We start from the raw sequence: 22,625 nt of genomic DNA, 5'->3' as shown, positions 1-22,625 counted from the left end.
ATATTAACTTCATTTCGGGATTATTATAGAGAATTATTTTGAAAAACTTTTTTGCATACATCAAGTTATGTATATACTCAAAGATTACTCAATAGATTAATCCTCACAACTGCGTAGTTTGTCTATTGTCAGACTGAGTCATGATGCTAATTTACATGCAAAAACAGTTCCGACACTAAACTATAACTATTTTTAAACAAGTTTACGATAATTACTTGCAAATATGATTTCAAGTGGCGCCAGAGAAAAAAAATCAAATTTATTTGATTTATAAGTAGTTTATTGATAGACTTCAGACTCCAACAATCCGTGGGCTAGCAGCTCACTTGTACTATGAGTGTGCTTATAAGTGGTTGTTGGAAATGAATATTCATTCTCTATGGCTATTAGGGAACTATTTATTCTTGCAGAAATAGCTCGCTTCGCATTTATTAGTAGTTATTGAGCACAATTTTCCTGATTTATTGGACCGGGAAATTGTTTACTTCTGCTGTAATTGGTCGGTTGGGTTTTAAAGAGTATCCACTACAATTGAATGCAATTAGATGTTTGATAAAACTGAAGCTGAACAGATTTCAATAGTTTAGAACACTTTCAAAGTCATTTAAAACTATAAAATAAACTCCTGAATGCAGCGTTGCGTTTTGATGAAAGCTTTGGTTTCAATTAGAAATTATGTAGTTTTTTGAAGTGGCAAAGAATTAAATCGGAGTGGGTATTCAATCAACGATCTAAGCATTAAGGCAATAGTGAACAAAGTTGATGTTGGTAATTACAAACACTTTATTAAATATTAAAGATTTAACGAGCTGCATTATGATCTAATGCTGCTTACAGACATTTATTTATAGCTTCTCAGTATACAGAGTGTGAAAAAGTCTGAAAGCGTTTTACTGGTTGATCCTAGAACAGTAACACTTTTTATCCTACTAGTTGCATTAATAAGAATTAAAGGAATTGGTCAAAATGAATACCTGAAAAGGCTGCAGTATAAACTTTATTATTGGTTTATCGTTTCAACCTGTCAATAAGAGGATAGAGTGACATATACATACATGACCTTAAACGTGCAATCCTAAAAAATAACGGCTATTAAAATTGTGATAAGTTTACACCACATAAAATATTTCTTTGCTTTCATAATAAACTAAAATAATTCAAAAACCTTCGAACTCTAGGAGATAACTGAAAGAAATAATTTGCAGCTCTTGAGGTTTACTAAAAGCATTTTTTCCTCTGAAATTATTAATGGGTACTTTTGTATTATCCGGAAGCCACTCTTTTTGCACGAGTTTTCCTTATCGGGGGCCAAAATAAATTACATTCTGATACATAACAGACTTTATTTAACCTATTTTGAAATTTACAAGTCATTCTGCCTCCAAAAAGGAGTGATGTCGTCGAGAATTGAGTTGAATGCATCGCCACCAGTCGCCGCTACTCACTATCGCCACATGTATTCTGCCAATAAAACACTTTACTCTTCAGTTCGAGGTAAATCACAGAGGTAAAGATAATATTTCATAATGAAATTATAAATTAACCACGCGCACGACAATCAATGAAAACTAAAACTAAAAATACGACTAACTAAAAGAACGACAGTTATTCGAAGGTGACTGATGATTCGTGCGTCTTAGCCTACCTGAAGGTTCACTCGTCTACGCTTATTTGGATGTAATTTAGCGACAGGAAGTATGTGACTCATCACATATTTTTTTATTCATTGTGAAACAAAGAAAATACTATTAACATACAATGAAGTTTATTTTGGTCTCTGATAAGGAAAAATTGTCCAAAAATAGTGGCCTCCTGATAGTACCAAAATGCCGATTATTGTTTACATAAAGACTATAAAAAAAAATTGATGTGACTTGAGATCTGGACTGAATTTTTACACTTACGAGGAGCCTTGGGTATGTTAATTTATAAATGTTTCACGTATGTCAACCAAAAATATATAACATACATATGTAAAATTTTTATTATTTTCATTTTATATTTGCAAGCACCTTTAGTAGAGGATATTTAACATGTTACGCTGTTTTAAATATGGGGTTTTCTAAATATATATAGGCTATTTATGTGTTAAAGACGTATTTTTTTTCGAAGTTAAAAAAGCACTCAGAGTATTAATACAACCTTCGCTTGAAATATGAAGCTTAACTAGATAAATGAAACAGAGTGCACATCGTTCAAATATCTTGAACTGGGGGTAATAAAATGTTCAATTCAGGAAATATTGAGTTACATAAGGAGTGACACAACTGAAAAAAAAAACATTTCCATAAACAACAACTGAATATCGATGTTTTTTGACAATCTCAGTACTTTTATTGGTAATATTTTTTATTTCAATTGCTTATTTCTTGCTAAGGTAGTTAACAATCAATGTTCTGTAATTTAATTACTTTTCTTTTAGAATTTTTATTGTGATTTCATCTATGCAAATCTATCTAGGTCATCCGTCATCATAATTCATCATAACTTTAAAGTACCCTTCGGAACCTAATAAAACTTATGTTAAATTACACTCCTAGAATAAAAAAAAATAATAATTTCGATATAGAAGTCAAAATTTTCTGTTTATTGGCCATGCTTTAAAATTTTCTTAATTGTTTGCGGATATTACATGTTTCAATATTATTCTTTTTTGGACTTTATTACATTAAACATGCCTAACTAACTCGTAATAGACCGACATCTTGAGACAGTTTAGCCATTGATATTGTTTATATAATATATTGTAGAGGTTATATGACATGTAAAAGTGAGTGATCAAAAGTGTATAAGTTAAAAAAATAAATTTGGTTATCATGTTGAGTGCTTCTAACGTTTGCACTTTACAATTGTTTTTAAACTCTGCCTAGAGTGTTACACAGCTATTAATAGTATAATTATGGGTAAAAACTACTTGAAATAAATTCCACTTGAAATAAGTCAAATAAAATAATTGAATTTCCTTATTTTAGTTTTATGATTCTTATTATTCTTTAAGGGTTATGGAAGAGATAAAAATCAAGGCTTCTCACTTGAGGTTACGAAACTCACAACCAGTTGCAAAATCAATAAATAAAGAAAAGGGGCTTCAATTATTATTAAGCAATGATGATAATAATTGTAACTATACATTAATTCCTTCATGACTCTCCATATAGACCGACCATGATTCCGCTTAGTCTACGCACAACTTCCTAGACGAGGACTAGACATAGAAAGAGAATCAGCCGTACATCATCACCCCCACCAGTTGTCATACTCAGAGGGTTAATATATAATCTATATGACGTCTATGACAGAAGGTGATGGTAGTATCGAGTCCGCGTGAGATGAGAATGTCGGCGGTGTCTGGCGGTCGATAGGCGAGACATCCCGCGCGGCGCGGTGCTCCCTCGCACTCCGGACTGCTAGTCTTTGATTTACTCTAACCGCTCTTTAATTGGCGGGATTTATCGCCATATCGGTGTTTTCCCCGGCAATAACGCGTGGCGGCCCGACCGTCCCCATTACAAGGAAAACAGCCTCCCAAGACACGGTCCCCGCTTCCGCATCCATCCGTCTTAGGATACTCTTATCTGAGGATGAACCACTTTCAAGGAAATGGCTTTTCGTTGATAATAAATAAAATACACTGATGCTCAGAAGTATCAAACGGCGCGTTAGGACGTAAAGAAGCCTTACCAACCAGCCTACAAACTAGCTTCATCATGCGTGTACGGATATGCCACCTGATAAAATGATAAATACCTACTACTACTAGTTATAATCCTAATTTGGATTTAGGTGGTTACAAATGTGGTTAGTTTAAGATTTTCTTGTTACTTGCTAGAATTCTACTTTATCGTTGATTTTGATCCTAAATCAATAGATTTCTTCTTTGAATCAACAAAAACCTGTGTAACCAAAGTTCAAGTCTTTAGGACTTGAGTATCAGGAGTTATCGCAAAGATAAACAGACAGACAGACAAGATTTAAAGAAAGACCTATCGGATCAATAAGACAATGTTAAGATATTTTTTATGTATTGGTCGCCAATTTGAAAAGTGTATTAACTTTAACTGAAACATTTCGTTAAATTTTGCTTCAACCTGATATCTTCAACGTTACTTAGCATACAGTTGCTCTATAAAGCAATCTAGTTCTCAAAACATTAAGAATACAACACTGACCCATTAATAACTTAGTATCTTATCCAAATTTCTAATAGTCCATGGTGGAATTGGTGTTTTAATGAGTTTCGGCCATCACAAGTTTCATAAAAAAACTGCTTTTATTATTTTACAAGAAGTTAAAAGCATTTAAAAAAGAAAGTCTTTGAAACGATGTAACCAGGACCAAAGGAAAGTGGTTGCATATAAGAATATGATGTTTAAGTATGTGAATGACTTAAGAACATTATCTTATGATAAATAAAAGGGAATAGTAAAAGGTGTTTTGATACGGCTTGACCATTTAATTAATTTTTAAATTGCTAATTTTTTTTGTAAATATTAAATATATATATATATATATATATATATATATATATATATATATATATTTAAATGCAAGAAAGATATAAAGAGAAAGATTCAAAAAGTTACCTGAAGCACTTTGGAATTCAGAAAAATTGCAGTATTTTTTTTTAATAATCCAAATGTAACTAGGCAATAAACAGATGTTGCCATTGTCAGCTGAAGTTTAACAAATTATCTGGAACATTTTTGTTTATATTTAAATTTTATAATATATTAATTGTACAGTGCACCAATTGATCTATAGTGTAGTGCAGGTAACAATGACAAAGTGTCTATCTAACTTTCACTCCAAATTACGCCAGGGACGTATTAAAACATGAATTCGTTGAAAACAATATTTAACCACTGTTATAAAACTATCCCCAACGAACGAAGCTGTGAATGTTTTAACATAATGTATTCCAAACAGATGAGCTGTTTTGACATTGTGATATGGTATTATAACGTATTATAACAGACTACAGTCCGATAAACAAAGTGATTTCTAATAGATCGCCAAATTTTATAGACAATTATTATGGAATGTTACATGAATTTAATAAGGATATTTCCTCTTTTTACCGGAAGTAAATAGGACTTCCTCATTGGTCGCAATAGGCTTCTCTTTCCTACGGATCCATCGGAACAGGGTAAAATCAACTTTGCACTGGAAATACATTAGACCGAAAGCAGATTACAAGAGCCGGAAGTACTCGTAGACGCATTTTAACTTAATTAGTTCCAAGAGCTACATACGTATATAGTTTTTTTGATCGGGGTAATAATACAAACTAAACTGTGTTACAGTAAATGAATGCTTCTCAGTTCTGCGTGTATATATTTATATTTTTTTTAATTATTTTAAAATTTATTTTTCTTTTTTTATTTACCTGTTTCGTACATCATGTTTTGCACGTATACGGGCATTTCGGATTCAAATTAATTATATTTCAATGTGTCAGCTGAGTTAGGCTTGATAATTCGGTTAAAAAATACAAATGTATTGGTCTCGGACACCTAATTCGTTTCAACAGCGTTTACGTCTAACCCTTGACCTACCCTGTACTTCCGGTCTAATATATTTCTAGTCCTGCTGATTAACCGCAAGACTTGTCAAGATTCGACTGAACACTATACAATTAAGTACAACTTTCAGTTGAGCTAGCCACGCTTACTGGATACTGTGGCTAGTAATTCCTGCCAGTAATGATGTTAATTTTTACGACTGTATATTTTCTGGAATAAAGTATATTCAATTCTAATACCATAGTAAACTTTACCTCGTATGTCTCGACGAAGAATATATATATATATATATAGACCAATGTATATGTATTTGTATTTTTGACCGAAGTAAGTAACAAGCCTGATTCAGCTGAGACGTTGAAATATAATTAATTTTAACCCGAAATGCCTGTACACGGGCAAACATAATATGAGAGTAAGATCAAACTCTGATACTCTTATCCATGTACACTTAAATAATATCTAGCTGGTGTGTGCCAACTTACGTTTGAAAACTTTCATAGGACTCGACTATATTAAATTGTAAGTGGTTTTACTAAGTAGTATAATAATATTAACAGTATAAATAAATTATACGTGCTTTTAATACGATATTAATGAAATAAATATTTTAAATCAAAACATGCCGTTCGTTTAATTCATTTTTAATATACACGATATGAAAGTTTCAGCCGCTGTTCTGTTTGCCTGATCACACTGTACCTTTAAATAGCCTACAATTTTAAATACAATTCATCGTAGAGTGGCCAAACATTTTTTCAGATTTGTATGAAGTTATCTTAAAAGTTAGCGACTAATACGTTTGTAGCAAAAACGAGTAATTAACCAAGCAGAACACAGATGGTACAATATTAACTTGGTTTTTCTCCCTGGGAATGTCTTGAGAAGGAATACATTGTCTAACAGAGAATCTATCAATCTAGACACGCCTACGTGTATAATTTTTCCAAAAAATGTTAAAACTTCGGTGATATTGGTGTAAATACATGTAGTTGATAGTGCCAGAAAGACCGATCCGAGGTCAATAAACCTCAGGAAACATTATTCCCCTGGTTAGTGATACAGTTTCCTGCATTTAGTGTATTATATTTTAGAGAATTGAATACAAGATCTACCAAAAATTGCCGGAAAAAATATCTTTACTGTCAGAGATTGAAGCAACTGAGTTTCAAATAAGTCGTTATTGAAATGACAGTTTTTTTTTTTTTTTTTTTTTTTTTTTTTGCTGTAGAATACACAATTGATTTCTGAGACCAGAAATAATAATTCTCAAGATTTATCAAAAACATAAAAACTAATTTTTACTTACGATTTTATTACTGTTTTGTAAATCACAATTTATCTGTGTGAGGGATTATTCAATTTTATTTTTGAAATTCAAAAACAGTTATGTTTAAATTTCCGGTTGGGATTTAGGATTTGTCTTAATTTTCTTGGAAGTTCTTTATTAAATAGAATTTGTTTACGAATATATCAATTGCATGCTTTTTACCCTTGAATTTAGATAATATCAGTGTAAATGTGCTACAACTTGAAGACTGATTATTGAAATAATAAAGGACACCACACCAATTGTCGCGTAACTGTCTTCGCTGAGGCTTACTACAAAATTTCAAGTCTATAGTTCATTTCATTACAAAACGAGAGACCGTCAAACGATAAAGCAGTTTTCACATCCTCTAAATGAAAGAGAAATTGAGTGAGCCTACTGAGGGATAGACTTCAACGACCCTCAGCCAAATATTTCACGGATGGACATACAACATCATAGAACTCATTCTTGCCTAAGTAGAAACGAAGTTTCAACGAACACCATGCAACCTTTTTAAGTCTGAAATTATTTCTCGAGGTATCTTGCCATGTGAAAAATTCAAATTTTGTTCATAAAAGTGGGTTTCATCACAGTGTTTATCTAGTAAAATTCACGTTCACCAAGTAAATTAAAGAAAGAATTGTTTTATTTTACCAGGCGCTCTAACACGACCTGACTACACCAAGTTACCATAAAATGATAGGCAACATTGTGAGGGGATAGTTGGGCTACATGTGTTAATATGGCACACGTCAAAATATGTTACGGAGATATTGGGTTTGTTTACAATTTCTTTTTTATTCTGCTATTTTCTCGTTACCATCGTGGTTACTAATAAAACCTATGTAAAAAATATGCTATCGTTTAATCAAATCCCATGAAGTGATATGCATCGTTATCAAACTCAGTTTTATTGAAGTTAATCTCACGCAAAATGTCATGTCCTTAAGTTAGTTCACTTTAGAGATATCGTGCGGACAGTCAGAAAATAGTGAATTTCTCCAGCTCTACGAGTTATAAGGATTCGCTGAGGCTCAGCCAATTACAAAATAAGTGGTTTGCTGATGGAGTAAGGACTGCAATACCGAGTACGAGGCCCTTACGTTCTCATTCTAAAAACAAGATTTTTCCGTAAATTTCAAGGTTTACTTCTGGATTAGTTCGAACTAAAAAAACTCACAGGATTGTTCCAAAAAGTTGTAGCATTTGCGTTTTCAGACAAGCTTTAGTCTTTGCAAGGGTACTAGAACGAATAAGACATATAATACTCCAGTACACCAGGTACAATAAGAGGACTGCAGCAGGATTGTACTAGAGCCGATGTAGACATTGATGCATGCCAGGCCGAGCGATGATTGACAGTGTCTATTTGTTGAGCCGTATTATACATTCGCTCAGAGGTCACCGTTGGCCACAAGCGTTACAACTCGCATACTTTGTCCCCAGCGTACATTGGAATTGCTGATTATCCTTGAAATGTAGTGGGAAAACCTGACTTCACTTGTCCTACTTTGGTTATCTTTACAGCCCCTAACGCTTGTTAACCAAGTAATCTATTTTTGTTATTTTTATTGTTATTTTTGATAGAAAACAAACAATGGCTGTACATTGCTATCAATGTTTTAAATGTATTAAATGAAAATAGATATATTGCACCTTGGTTATGTTTTGGGGTTTCCATATATATATATATATATATATATATATATATATATATATATATATATATATATAAATTTTTAATGTAGGAAGTTCTTTTTGTTAACTTTATCTCACAGTTGATAAACAAACGACAGAAATGTGATTAGACCATTTAAAAGTACCTAATGGTTTAATGTCAGTCTCATTGGAAACAAAATGCATTTGTTCCGAAACTCTTCAAACAAAACATTTGTATTTTGTTGAGGAAATGTTTAACACCAACCACAAGCTACATTTCTTTTTAGGGAATAACAGAAATCCAAGCTGTCAAACACATACTAAACATATTATATACTGTACTCTACATATTGTTATCATAAATCACATTCTGTTGATGTAACGGTTAATGTATTATTATTGAGAAATGATTATTGTGGTATTCATTTCTTGGTTTATACGGTGTCACTAGTTTGGTTTTATTGTTAGTATTGTTATTTCTGATTTTTAGAATTTTTTTATTGCAAATCTGTAATCTTTATGAATGATGAGTTTAATTCATATTACTGATGACATTGTTATTTTCTGGTTTATCATAATTGATATTCCTAGTGTATAATTCTCAATTATAAATTGCTAAAATATTACTATTGTTGTTAAATGCTGTTATAATGTAATTTTTATTGCTGCCATGAAACTCAAATGGTATTTGAACTTTTTTCCATAAATGTATTGTTATTGATTTTGGCAAAATTGAGTCATCTTGATTGTTAGTTTGATTTGTTGTTAGTTATTCTTGTAAGAAAGGTGGAATGTTATTTGTAGTTATTGGAACATAGCTTCCGTTTTAAATTATTTCTTATATATGCCTCATCATCTGTTACGCAATTGCTTCTTTGGTACTGGTTTAATGGATCTGTTTCAATACTTTACATTTTCGCACTCCTGTTTGAGACCTTATTAAAGATGGGGAGGTGTCATTTCCATAACCATTCCCAGGGCTACTCTACTTCAACGTCTAATACCGTAATAAAACAAAAAAATATAGAATACCGCAATTTCATGAATTGAATTATAGGCAACTTTTCACCCCGAAAGTCAGTTATTTTTTTTGGTAAAAACACCCGAATGTAGCCTGTTTATGATTTGAATCTGCAACATTTAAAGAGCCAAGTAATAGGTAATTTCAGTTAAACTAGAGGTAAATTAATTAAATAAGATTAAACTTTAATCTGATAACCACGAATTATAAAGCGCATATTCTATTACGAAACTGATCACAGTTACAGCTATCACAATCACTTTAGGTTGATAAAAGTCAACAAATCTTAGTATTTTTTCTCGAACAAAAGTCTCAGCAACAAAACAATGCTTATATTAGGATAACAACCCGACGAGCAATGTTTTCGGGAAGGCTGTAACCATAAGTGGTAGTAAAACTGATAAGAGGCACGTGACAACAGATCACGTTCTCTGACAATAGGAACGAGCTAAAAATAAATATAATATAGAACTAAATAGAGCAATAAAAAAAGTCAACAGCCGTGATGCCGCTGCCGCCAAAGCGAAGTTACAGAGGGCGCTAGTGCTGGTGCGGGATTGGCTACAGATTGGCGCGCTAGTAAAACAAAATGGCGGCAGTAAACAAGCGAAGCCAGCGATGTTTACACTTGGTCGCCACGTGGACCGCGGTCTACCAACGCTAGCGCCATTGATGACGTGTTGGACAACAAGTAGACGACTATGATCAACGTGACTATCAACATAGCTTACAACTATTGATGCTGTCTCTAAATTGTTACGAGTCCATTGACATTAGGTCAATTAAACGTTCAACTCAGGAGTTTGAGAGCTCTATATTTCCAACTCGTCTTCTTTATCTGAACTTAAGTTTTCAAATTTAAAAAGTTCTTCTTTCTGCTATTTTAAAGTTAACTCACTCTCGGAGGATTGTAAGACTGTATGGATGTACGACGATATGTAATTTACTAGTTTATTAATAAATATTAGATATTATACTAGATATTAGGACACTAATATAAAGACATAAGGATGGATATTACTAAAAACTGTATAAGTCCTTCTGTTTACAGACAATTATCTGCATAAAGTAATGACATTCTGATATCAGCAATTTAAAATATTTTATTATTGAGAGGACAAATCGTATAAAGTATGATTTACTGTATTAATATTATCATATTATACATTCTTTATAACAAGTTACAAGAATTTTGTCTCCTTGTGTAAATTGTAAAACTGCGATCTCTTACATTGACATAATTATAAATGTATTAAACTTTTGTTTCCTCCTTTTTAAGGTTTCCAACGATGCCATAAAAACCTTTAAACAATTAAATTTTTAAAGAAACTAATTTAGAGAAAAAGTTTAACATCTTTATAGTGTCATATATACGCTATACATAATCCTAAAAGGGTGATGCCCCTAACTCAAAGTTCCATTTTGAGATCGACAGAACACAATAACGTTATGCAAATCGGTTGTTTATGCTGTAAATTAGTTTCTATACTTATATCGGATATTACTGTTCAATTTGTCACATGTTAAGTGTTCATTCGCGCTACGCGAAGTAAGTTCGACGTTTACCGCAAACGACATAACATCCAAAATTGATGATATTTCTCGGGTATTTTATACAGGGTGAATACAAAGTCAGGACCGTTGTCCCCCTCCTCTGTTTTGAAAGTTTATATAAGGAGATGTCCTTTTGGTACTGCTGCAATGTGGAAAGGCAGTTTCATTTGATTATTTTAAAATTTTCTGTCCTTTTAAAACTGCGCGATTTTGGGGGCATGCCAAATATTTCAAAGTGATCCCTCATTTTGAAGAGCATAGGGAAACTTTCGGAGTGGTGAAAACCAGAGATCAATATCTTTCTCTCATCTATAATAATAGGTCTTTAAAGAATCTTTAAAGAATTCCTAACACTTACATTTTTCAAAATACCAGTAGAAAACGTTGAAGAATTAAAAAAAACAGGATTGTCGTGGCCTGTAACCAAATACAACTACAGACTTCAAAACGTGAGTGAGGAGCTGTTTGTCTCACTACCAAATAGTCGAACTTCAGTTTGAACATTTGATTTGACTTGACATATTGGTGATTTATAAAAATATTGTTCTGGTAACTCTGGTTATCATTTTGGATAGAAAAGATTAGCGATCTGGTTTTCACCATTTTAAATTTTGTCCATCTTCCATTGTCCATTCAAAATTAATTAGTGGTCACTTGGGAAGAATTTACGTTTGAAATTTTGGACTCGCCCCTAAAAATCCTGCATTTTTGGAGAACACAAAAATGATCAAAATGATCAAATGAATTAGTAAGTAAAGTTTTTGTTACTTACGGTATCAAGTATCTAGAGCCATTTTTCATTGCATCAGATCACAGTATAGTTTTATTGAGGGGAAATGAAATAGTCTTAAAATGGTGAAGAGTGGAGCAATCTATTCTTGGTTGGGACAATATTTTTTTATTATCAATGTACTACGCACCTGACGATTGATTTAATCCTCAAGGAAAATTTCTTTATGGCTTAAAAAACCAGATTGCTTGTTTATATCATGTAAATTGGCTCTCAGATTGTAGACTATTTTTCGTACACTAAAGTCATTTATTTTCAATCTTAAAATGAAGCGTACATCCTTTAGCTAGTCAAGAGTTTTCTCAAAATTACATTTAAAGGTGATTGGTTAAGCTATGAAGCTTCAAGTAAGAACTTGATCAACGATAGATAAGTCAATAACTATTACCCAACATCACATAGCTACATATGAAGCGAGTTCCAAATTGTACATATGTTTTGGGTCCAGACCACAATATGAGTGGATCGTATACATTACAAAAGTCAATATACAGGGTGTAAATTAAGTCCTGATACGCCTGGATATATTCCAAACAGATTGCGATATCAATGTAAAAGCTTCACCATACCTATTGAAATACTTGTATGAACTTTTCGAAGAATAAAAAGTAAAGAGATGTTCACTTTATATTTTCATCTTGTGACATGTCACTTGAAAGGTAAATTCAAAAGAAGCACAATGACATGAACAAAACATCTCCTTGACGATCCTAGCAAAGGTTATGGGCAAACAAACCCTTACATCTAAGGGTGTAAATTAAGTCCTGGTGGTAAATTAACGGATTTATATATCAATGTACAACCTTCACTATACTTATTAAATTGTTTTATGTTTTTTTGAGGATAACGAAAATGCGATCCCACTTTTCCTCCCTTTTGCAAAGGAGGGAAATATTTTTATCCTTCGTAAATTCCAAAAAAATATTTTAATTGGTTGGGTCATAATATTTTCATATCAGTCATTTCCCTTCGAGATAACAACCCTCAATTCACATTAAGACATATATTTTGGTCACTCTCGAGGATTTAAAGTAAGACTTTTGTAATGAGATCCAAGGAATTTTTAAATGAAATATAGTGTTAGTGAAGACTTTAAGCCATTCCACGTTTTTAATGACTTTTTTTGTGAAACAGTATTTAAAAAATCACATTTTTGTAACTGCTAAAACCACAACACTATCCTCAGATATATTTTATATTCATTTGTATACTGTAGAATTTTATATCCTTATCCCATTAACGTAATCACCAACATTTATGACAGAAAATGTCTGTTGTGAGTAGGGCTACTACGATTTCTGATCACTTTGCGCAGGAGGCCGTGGTTAATGGGTGCAATATGGAATATTAAAATCCAAAATTCAAAATTTTAAGAATTGTTAAATATCAATACATTTCTTTACTGAACAAATGTTTAAAAACAAGAGTTGGAACTTCTTGGAAGACTTTTACAACGTCAATAACATGTATAAGGCGTTCAATGATTGATTCAACTACTATTTAGACATTGCATGTCTCTTTAATAAAACTAAACTCAACCACAGACCAAAATGGAGTTCGTAGTCGACCAAGGGAATTCTTATTTCTAGAGAATAGCTAAAATTCTTCCATAAAACTTTTACTGAAACCCAAAGCGAAGATTTCTAGTACGTTTTAGAGCCAGCTATAGCTTATGGTGTTCTTATGTACTTTGAGCAGTTGCACAAACTGTTCAAAAACTGCTTTAAAAAGTATTAATAAGTTTTCTCGGGATTCGAATTTTTACAAAGAAATTGTCGAAATCAATCTAAATTAAAATCAATTGCAATACTATTGAGCATTAACAAAAAGTACCAGACTAATATAATACATGCCTTTCATTGCGTTTATCATGAACAAAACCCAAAATGTGTGGTTGTGGTATTTTTAGAGAAAATGATTCATTTTGCTGACAATACGACATTCTGTTTTAAAAGTAAATCATCAAAAGATTTATAAAGTGATACATTTATGGAATTGAACTTGTGCGTTTAGTATTTAAATGAACTCAATTTAATTACTAATCAACCATAGTAAAGAGTCGTGAGCTTCTGTCTTTGACAAAATGAACGCAGAGAAACCAGTTTGAATTATGCATCCCATGTCTTTCTGGATGATGTTCTTCTGGAGGAAAACAACTCCACAAAGTTCCTAGGGATGATTCTTGTTGTTCCATGATGATTAACCTTGACGATCATGTTTGACATCATATGTGTTATAGCTTCTTTATACATGCCTTACGCCACCTATCAAAATTATGTTCCCCAAAAAGTTTTAAAATTGGCTGCTATGGCCTCATCTATTCTCATTTTGTGTATGGATTATTTATGAGGGAAATTACATCAAAATTAAAATGATCAAAATAGCAACAACAACAAAATTATTGGTAAACTGAATTACAGAGAGTCGTGCAGGGAGTTAGGTTTGCTGACTTTACCTTTCCTTTATATGAGTGAGGTGATTATGTACCGCAGATTAGGGTGCATATTGTTACGTGGTGGGGATGTTCACTAATACGACACTAGAGGCAGGGACAACTTTAGAATTCAACAGAACAACAAATCAACATCAACATAATTTAGAATTCGTTGTCTCAACATCTACCGCAACAAATTGGTATTAGAAGCTCTCTGAATATACAAACTGAAACAACCCAAATCAATTTAACACTCGTCTTCAACAGAGATGTCTAAAGCTTTTTACTTAGTTGAAGTCTCTTAATGCATTAAAACATTTAAATTGAAAATTTCCATGAATTCCAGAAATTGGTCAAAAAGAAATGTAATACAAACTGCGATATAAATTGAGATAGAAACCGTTAAGAACATTGTGATTACAAACATAAGAGTGTTACTGAACATATTTTTAATGGTTTTGTAAAACTGTCTAAGGCACAACATAAAGTTAAACTGCAATTAATATTTCAAGCCTTAAAACGCAATAGATAGAGAGCTTTAATTGCTAGTCTAAAACTGTATTAAATTTCAACACTTTTTTTTATTACTTCGGTTGAAGCTTCCGTTTCCCTGTAAACCCGGAGTGTTCGTGTGACGAGGGACATAAGCTTAAACCGAAGTAATAAAATAAGATATTTGGACTTTAATACGTTTTGAGCTACCAAGTAAATAAATATATCGGAAAATAGTTTGAATCAGCTGAAAACCTTCTAATGGTAGTAAATAAGTTGAAGAAACCTGTTAGTTCATCTGTGTGACAAAGTGGGGATGGACAAAATGTAAAAGTTTGTCGGCTTTAGGACTATCACATTTTCGGAATATCATGAAACATTTTAGATTCTAGTCAATGTATGTTTTTAGTTTTTAAATGCGGACCTTTAATTGTAACTTTTAATTTTTTTTTACATGACAGAATTAAGCAAAGGTGTGACTTGACTGAAGACGTTTTAATCTTTTTTTTTAGTTTTTCTGTGGTAAGTCAACATAGAAAATCCAAATTTTTACATTTCGAAATAATAAAGTTTCCTAAAAATCCTATTTAGAGAGTGAAAGAAACCACGATGCGAACCCAATCACATTTCTTTAGATACTCAGATCCTTATCACTGACTTAATTTGGCATTTACATTCATATAGTAATCACTGATTACATATTTTGTTACTTGTATTCTTGAGGTTTTATATTTGTACAAAGAACTCACATCGTATAAGTGAATAAAATTTAGACTCTACCTTACCTTTATCTAAAACAGTCAACATGTAAAACATTCTTGAGAGATTTGTTAACGCCAGACTTGTATTTTTAATAACGAAACTAACTTACACTTTTAAATCACCATTTCAATGTTAAATTCTTCGTTTTTTGGTTGCGTAAGACCTTTTTACTAACTGACTGACCGGTCAAGAAAAAAAGGAATCGGAGTAGACAAAATCGGTAAATTGGAAGAAAACGAAAGTGCTGCCAAAAAGGAACATACGAGCAATTGTTTACAAATAAAGTAGCGGGGCGCCGCTGCAGTGTGTTTTTGGAAACGGTTGTTTAAGTAGAGACTCTTTCTTAGACAATTTATTACTACGGGAGAGTGTCCCGTCTGAAAAATAAGGGACAGGGTTGCAGCAGCACGGAGATACATGTGTGCTTGTGTCTACGGAGTATTTATAAGTTTGCCTTAGATAATGACGTAATACCTTGCAAATATTATTCAAAAAGATGCATAAAACTTGTATATTGAAAATCTTCTGAAGCATTACCAATGGGTTCAGGTATTATGTAAAATGTGTGTAAGTACATGTTTAGAATGGCAGGCTAAATGTCTGTGATCCATCTTTCTCTTGTATATGATTTATTTTTATTACCATTTTCATTAGATTATTGTTATTAATTTTTTGGTAAATATAAAAATATTACATTACATGATATGGAAGATTTATTCCACTCAATCTTTAAAGTTTCTATGCCCAAGCGCGAAGTGATACATTATTTATTATTACAGGGCAGTAAAAATAAATATTCTAATGAAAAAAAAAATGAATTGTACTGATTAAAAAACACCATTCCTTTCTTTGCAACGTTATAGTGGAATATATTTTTGTAAATTAACGATTCTTTTAAAGGGGTTGTGACTATAATTAAACATAAATCAGCTTGAATTCACTTTAATGACGCACTTATTTTTTTTTCTCTAAGAGAAATATATTAATTTCATAACGTGTTCTTGATATAATAAGTTCAGGTTAAAAATTAAAAAAACTTTATGTTATATTTTCAGTTAATAGACTTCCTTATTAATAACCCAAGAGATTTTGCTTCATAATGCAAATTTACGTGTCTGATTGAATTATTACTTCCGAAGATATTGAAAAGGGGAATTAAAAATACAAATTATTTGAGTTATGTCTTTTTTTTATCACATAAACGTCGAGTGTGGGCTGAAACTTATAAACAAATGAGACAGAACCGTTTACCAAAGATTTTCATTTGTGCCTACAAGTTAGGGTTCGCAGATCGGGTTTTAACGGAGATCATAATTTGAACAAAACTTGGTGAAACACAAATAAAACTGACAGTAATATTATCTGAGGGCCGAGTCATTGGAGAAGAAAACAAGGGCTGTAGCTGGAGTGAGGCCAAGTCTAGTTCATATAATGGCCGACAGAGTTCTGAGACAAAAACTACTCGACGACAAGTCTGTGCCTGTCTGAGCCTCCTGGGTACACATTATCTCTTAGTCGGCTTCCTTTAGGCTCATTCAGCCGAAAACTTACCGTTTTAGAAACTGTATAAGCGATAAGATACTTACTTAATAATTATAAGATACTAAGTTAATTCTTGAAGAAAATATAATTATTTATGATCACCAAACTTAGTATAGCCTATGTTTGCCTTCCTTAAACTTTAAGAGCAAACTATCTAAAGTGACAGTTTACACAAAAACTCGGTTAGACAAAATACATACACTCATTTTATTAGTTATACAATTAACTTTTAAAAAGATTTGACAATGGTATGAGCCAAAAAATTTTTGCCTAACGTATAAAATGTAACGTGACTAACTCCTCAAGTGGTCTTTCAACATTAAAGCGACTTTTATGAACAAATATGGCCCATAACATTATTTAAGTGAACACGATTTACAAATCTTTGACAACTTGAAAACGTTATACGCATTAGATACAATTGGCCTTCAGTATAATTTTATGGCTAATCCAAGTCTGTAAACAAAAATTGGCCAACCGGATGAAGGATGATGTTTTATGACCTGATTACTAACTTTGAGAACTTTATTAAAAAATGTTAAGCCTTCGAAAAAATTGTAAAGCTAAAAGCATGGAAATAATCTTCTTACCTTCAGTGGTTTTCTTAAACTCGATCTCCCTCCAGCTCCTTCTCGGCGATCGGCACTTCGTGGAGCCCCCCGATCACCGCAGTGACGCCCAGCTCTCTGCCGTTCTCTCCAAGGACTGCGCCCATCTCAATATCACAGCCTCTCCCCCAGTGGCTGTCATACCTACCTGTAACTCACCTATCGTCCCTGACCGCTTACGGTAAAGTATTTAGAGTACTTCTACTCTGGGTGTTATATTACCTGGCTCGGCGAACGTGATGATCTCCCTAGTGCGTCCGTAGAAGTCGTCGGGCTCCGAGACTTCCTGGGGCACTCTCGTGGTGGGCGGCGCCGTCTCTTCCTCCACCCCCTCTACCGCCTCTGCACGTTCTATCGTGTCCTGCACCACCTTCCGCGACACCGTCAGGGTAATGTTCGGCTTCGCCGAGAGCCCCAGCTTGGACAGGATCTGGGTCTTGATGGCCTCTAACCGCAGAGACTGTTGACTGGGTAACGTGGGAGGCTTGTCCTGCCGCCGGTGGTGCTTGGTAGAATGGTGTTGGTGGGGGTGGTGGTGCGAGACACAATTTGGGCACGTGGGATCTCCTTCTGCAACAAAAAATAGTTGTATATTAGTTTTTAAGAATTTGAATTGGCACTACTTTAAGTGAAATAAACTAAGAATCTTCTGTATGTACGTTTCTTGACAGGATATCTCAAGAACGACTTGAGCTAGAGAACTGTAATATTATTTCCATTTTCGCACGATCCAGCTCAGTGACAGTCTGTCCATATTATGTCTTTTATCTATCCAGGATGTTAATTCCAGCTCCAGTTCACTATCCACTTACTGCAACTTCTGAAGTCTAACGCTGTGACAGATTTGACTCATGGAATCTGGAATAAACATCCATCTGAAGAGATCCAAAACAGTCGGCGGAGAAGAAGCTCAAAATGAACTCTCTGCATCGTTCGTTACGAGGGACATCTGGCCTACATACAAATGTAATAAAATTGAATACACATACATGTGTACTCGGTTGCTCCACCATGATTTGAGATGGTCTAAGTAGCATCGTAGTTCACTCAATCGTGTACCTAATGAGACAATGAGAACATCATTTCATCTTAATTACATTTGTTTGTAGTCCAGGTGTCTCTGATGTAGGGAGTTCGTTTTGAGCTTCTCCGTCGCCGACTATTTTTTATCTCTTCAGATGGATGTTGATTCCAGATTACAGGAGTCAAATATTTCACAGCGTTATACTCCAGACGCTGCACTAAGTGGAAGGTGAACTGGAGCTGAACTTAACATTCTTACTGAATCAACCCTTCCCATCATTGCTTTACGTTATGTATTTGATTACATATCCATGTATGGCCTCCAAAATGCGTGGGTTGAGGAGGGCGGTAGCCCCCTTAGTATTATGAACGGGCAATTTTAATAACGTTTTATTAGTATCACTCTATTATTAGTTTTAATTTAGTTTATATCTATTGAAAAAATACTGTTAAGCAACACATGTTACGGTGTAATCCATCCGGTGTAACCTATCACGACATATTTTACTTAAAATTATTTTCGTCGAAAATTAACTCAGTGGAAAAGTGATGACAGAAAGAAAGATGATAAACACGCCTAAAGCGTTTGTTACGTGAGTGATCTAGGAATTCAATTGATGAAAGTGGACAAACAACCAAATTGTTCAGAAACATTTCTAAATTACCATCAATTTTAATCCGTCTCGGGTTAGTCTCTACAAAATTTCTACCTATGATAAGTTTTCTCTACCCTCAAAGTAATAAGTGACAAAAAGTTCACACGGTGTGTCGGGTTTTGTAAAATGGGTTAAAAGCGAAATTATTTTACATTTTCCTTTCGGTTTATCTTATTGTTCAATAGTATTTTACCCCTTTCATATATCCGTGATGCTTTGCTGTAACAAAAATGCATTGAACCTCTTTCGTGATATGTGTAAACATTACAACATACCATTTTGCCGCCCTTTTCAAATCTTATACTCCACAACACGTCCACAACTCCCACGTCTAGGAACGTTTTATTGCCTTTTATTGCTAAGAGGGAACAAATTGCCATAAGATAGAAAATTGTTCTTGATGTTGAAGTTAAGTCAATTTTATTTATAATTTTACCAGACTAGTAGCTGTTATTAAAGAGGTTTCTCATTACTATCAGAATCGTTAGCCAATTGGCTGAGAGTTAGTAAAGCCGATAACTCGAGAAACTAGAAAATCTTTTTTAACTAATTTCACCGTCCGCAGTAAGGTAAAGCGTACACATGCCTCAGATGAGTTTTTAATACGGCACTTTTTGAAAGCAAAATCAATATGGCCGATAGCTTTTTATGCAAAGTTATAATGTTTTTATTTATCATGATTTTCTTCCCTTTTGAATTTTATTAATCGCGTGTGAACCTGAACCAAACACAACTCCTAACTCAGTAATGTGTGTGTAGACTCTAGGGCATCTTTTGAAAATGATAACTCCAAAATATTTTATCGTTCTGGATTAATCTCGGATTAAAGATTCCTTACACAAAGTCATGAATCAAATTGAAATCTTGAAAACGTACAACATTACACTTCCAAACTATAATTACAAAATAAATAAGGAAATGATTTTATATATTGTATTTTATAATTAATTGGAGAATTCGAATAATGGTGCCAGAGTTAAGAGCAAGCACTAGCTAAGAAAAGAGGGCTTGTGAAGGGAAGTCGTCAATCATGCAACACATTTGCTCAATTGGCAACTCCGTTCTGCCAGAAGAGATTATTTATGAATGGCATGTACATTAAAATTGTGTTTATTAAAGAAAGAATTAGTATTGATTATGAAACTGCTTTGGATAGATTCTTTTTTGTTAAACTAAATCTAATCTTAGTATTATGGAAATCCTTCTATTTTCGAAATAGTTATGGTAGTGTTGGGTTTTTTTACCATACATTTAAACAAAACAAAAACCGTAGCAACCTTTAAAAAATTGTTTTTGATAGAGGTGTAAATCTTATTGACCAATTACAAGATATTTGGCTGAGCGATAGACAAACCTATCAATAAAGGGGATATAACAATTTCATTTTGTATGTATATTAGTCTGCTTGTCCGCACGTCATCTCGAAAACGAACTGGCCTATTGATATTTTGCACGAAGCATCAGTTCTATTTAGAAAGTTCGAGTTCGAAGGTGCATGTTGATTTAATTAAGCGTCAGCAAAAAATATTAAATTGGTCTTATGGATAACCACCGAATGAATACATTTCCGAAAAAATTCAGTACAATTATATGACTGTTTAACGTGTGGCATAGTAACACGTGTAACTTAATTGGACCAAACATTTTGCATGCAACTTCAGCGAAGCCTTTCACGTGGCACGTGGTGTGGCGCACTCCTTGTATGAAGAAACGAATAACAATGGATCATATACAATGATTATATCAATGCTAGTCGTAATTTATCAGAATTTTGTCCAAGCAAGAAGTTATTCGATATCTCAAAGACATCAAATATTGCATTCTTGCTAATTAGCCTGAACACGTAAAGGTAAAGGATATATTATTTTACCAGGTGTCGTTAGTGCTAAGAAGCCCTCTATGACACTCACTTAGCCTGGGAACCAAATTATAGACGACTTTCTAACCACCACCAATAGTTGGGCAGGCGGGCTGCTTGCAAGGACAGGATCGCTCAGCGGTCACCCATCCAAGCAGCAGCCAAGCTGGACGTGTCTTGACTCGGTTATCTTGCGATAACCACCGTACACACTGCACCATCGGCTGGCCTGATAGGTATTTGCTAAACAAATTTCCCATTATGCTTCACATCTGCAAGATCCAATTGACCGTAAACCAAATATTACAAACAGTGTTGCCCCAGTTTCACGAGTATACACTATCCACTTGTAAATGCTTACCCTTCAGCCTAAACCGCCGAGCAAACGTACTGAACAAGTACCATCCGTAAACATAACTTGTTAGGTTTGCGCTCCAACTGTGTGGGTGGTATATTTGAGTAGATCCTACTCTAAACTAGATACTCACTTACGTATTAAACCAATTAGTCTCTGTAAATTTACACGGCAAATATCATGTTATAATGTCACGGGAGATTGATGCACTTTCTATTTGCACGCTCCGTCTTGTTGTTAAGTGAAATAGTTTTGTATGTTTAGTCATAATTAAATTCTCTATTGTGTTATTTTATTCTCTACATATAAAAGTAATTCGTTTCTATAGTGAAAATATTATTATGTACACTGAAAAGTCATTCGGCATTATTAATTAATGATGATCATGCATTTTTTAATAACCCATATAAATCCAAGAACTAGAGGACTTAACAAGGCGCCGGCAACTTTGTTCCCTGCTGCCCAAATAATGGAAATATTACAACTTATAAGATCTATAAATAAACTAGTAGTTATCCGTGGCTTCGCGCGTGATTTCCTGTTGAAAAACAGGACATTATATTCAAGGATTCTTTATCTGTGACATTCTAAACACTCCTGATACCATTGATAGTCACTCAAAGCTATTTCAATCTCCTGATCCTTTTAAGATTTAAATTTAAAGAACAGTATTTTGGAACCCTGAAAAAACACAGGTGTGAGAAGACTACTTCGGTAGTAAATCGTCTACTTTCGACCATTGTAATATACAACCGACCTAAGATATTTCTGGTGCCACAGTTGAGTTTGTTTTGTTGGCAAGAAAATATAAACATAATCTACAAAGGTCCGAGAAATCTACTTATTACAAAAAAACATTGTTGGGGTTTTTAACAGTCGTTAAATCTGTAGCAAAATCTAAATAGTAACATTATCTTTAATTCCAGAATTACACTACTGATAAAGCGCTGTATACTTAATATTTACTAAGAATTTCAGTTAAACGTATATTTTACTTAAACTTTTACTATCTGGATAAACTTTGTGATCCAAAAGTG

At 33.4% G+C, this 22,625-nt stretch overlaps 1 protein-coding gene across 1 annotated transcript in view; it reads right to left on the bottom strand.

The window, feature by feature from the left end:
* Window positions 1–22,625, bottom strand: part of LOC124362014 (inhibin beta chain-like) — a 215,019-nt gene that overhangs the window by 150,670 nt on the left and 41,724 nt on the right. The window contains exon 2 of the mRNA XM_046816154.1: window positions 17,919–18,266. Coding sequence (XP_046672110.1) covers window positions 17,919–18,266 — 348 coding nt within the window. The remainder of the gene's footprint in view (window positions 1–17,918; window positions 18,267–22,625) is intronic.

This window comes from Homalodisca vitripennis, chromosome 5 (genome assembly GCF_021130785.1).
Source record: "Homalodisca vitripennis isolate AUS2020 chromosome 5, UT_GWSS_2.1, whole genome shotgun sequence".
NCBI classification, from domain to species: Eukaryota; Metazoa; Arthropoda; class Insecta; order Hemiptera; family Cicadellidae; genus Homalodisca; species Homalodisca vitripennis.
Note: the sequence above shows the minus strand (reverse complement) of the source record. Positions and strands in the feature narration are given on the sequence as shown.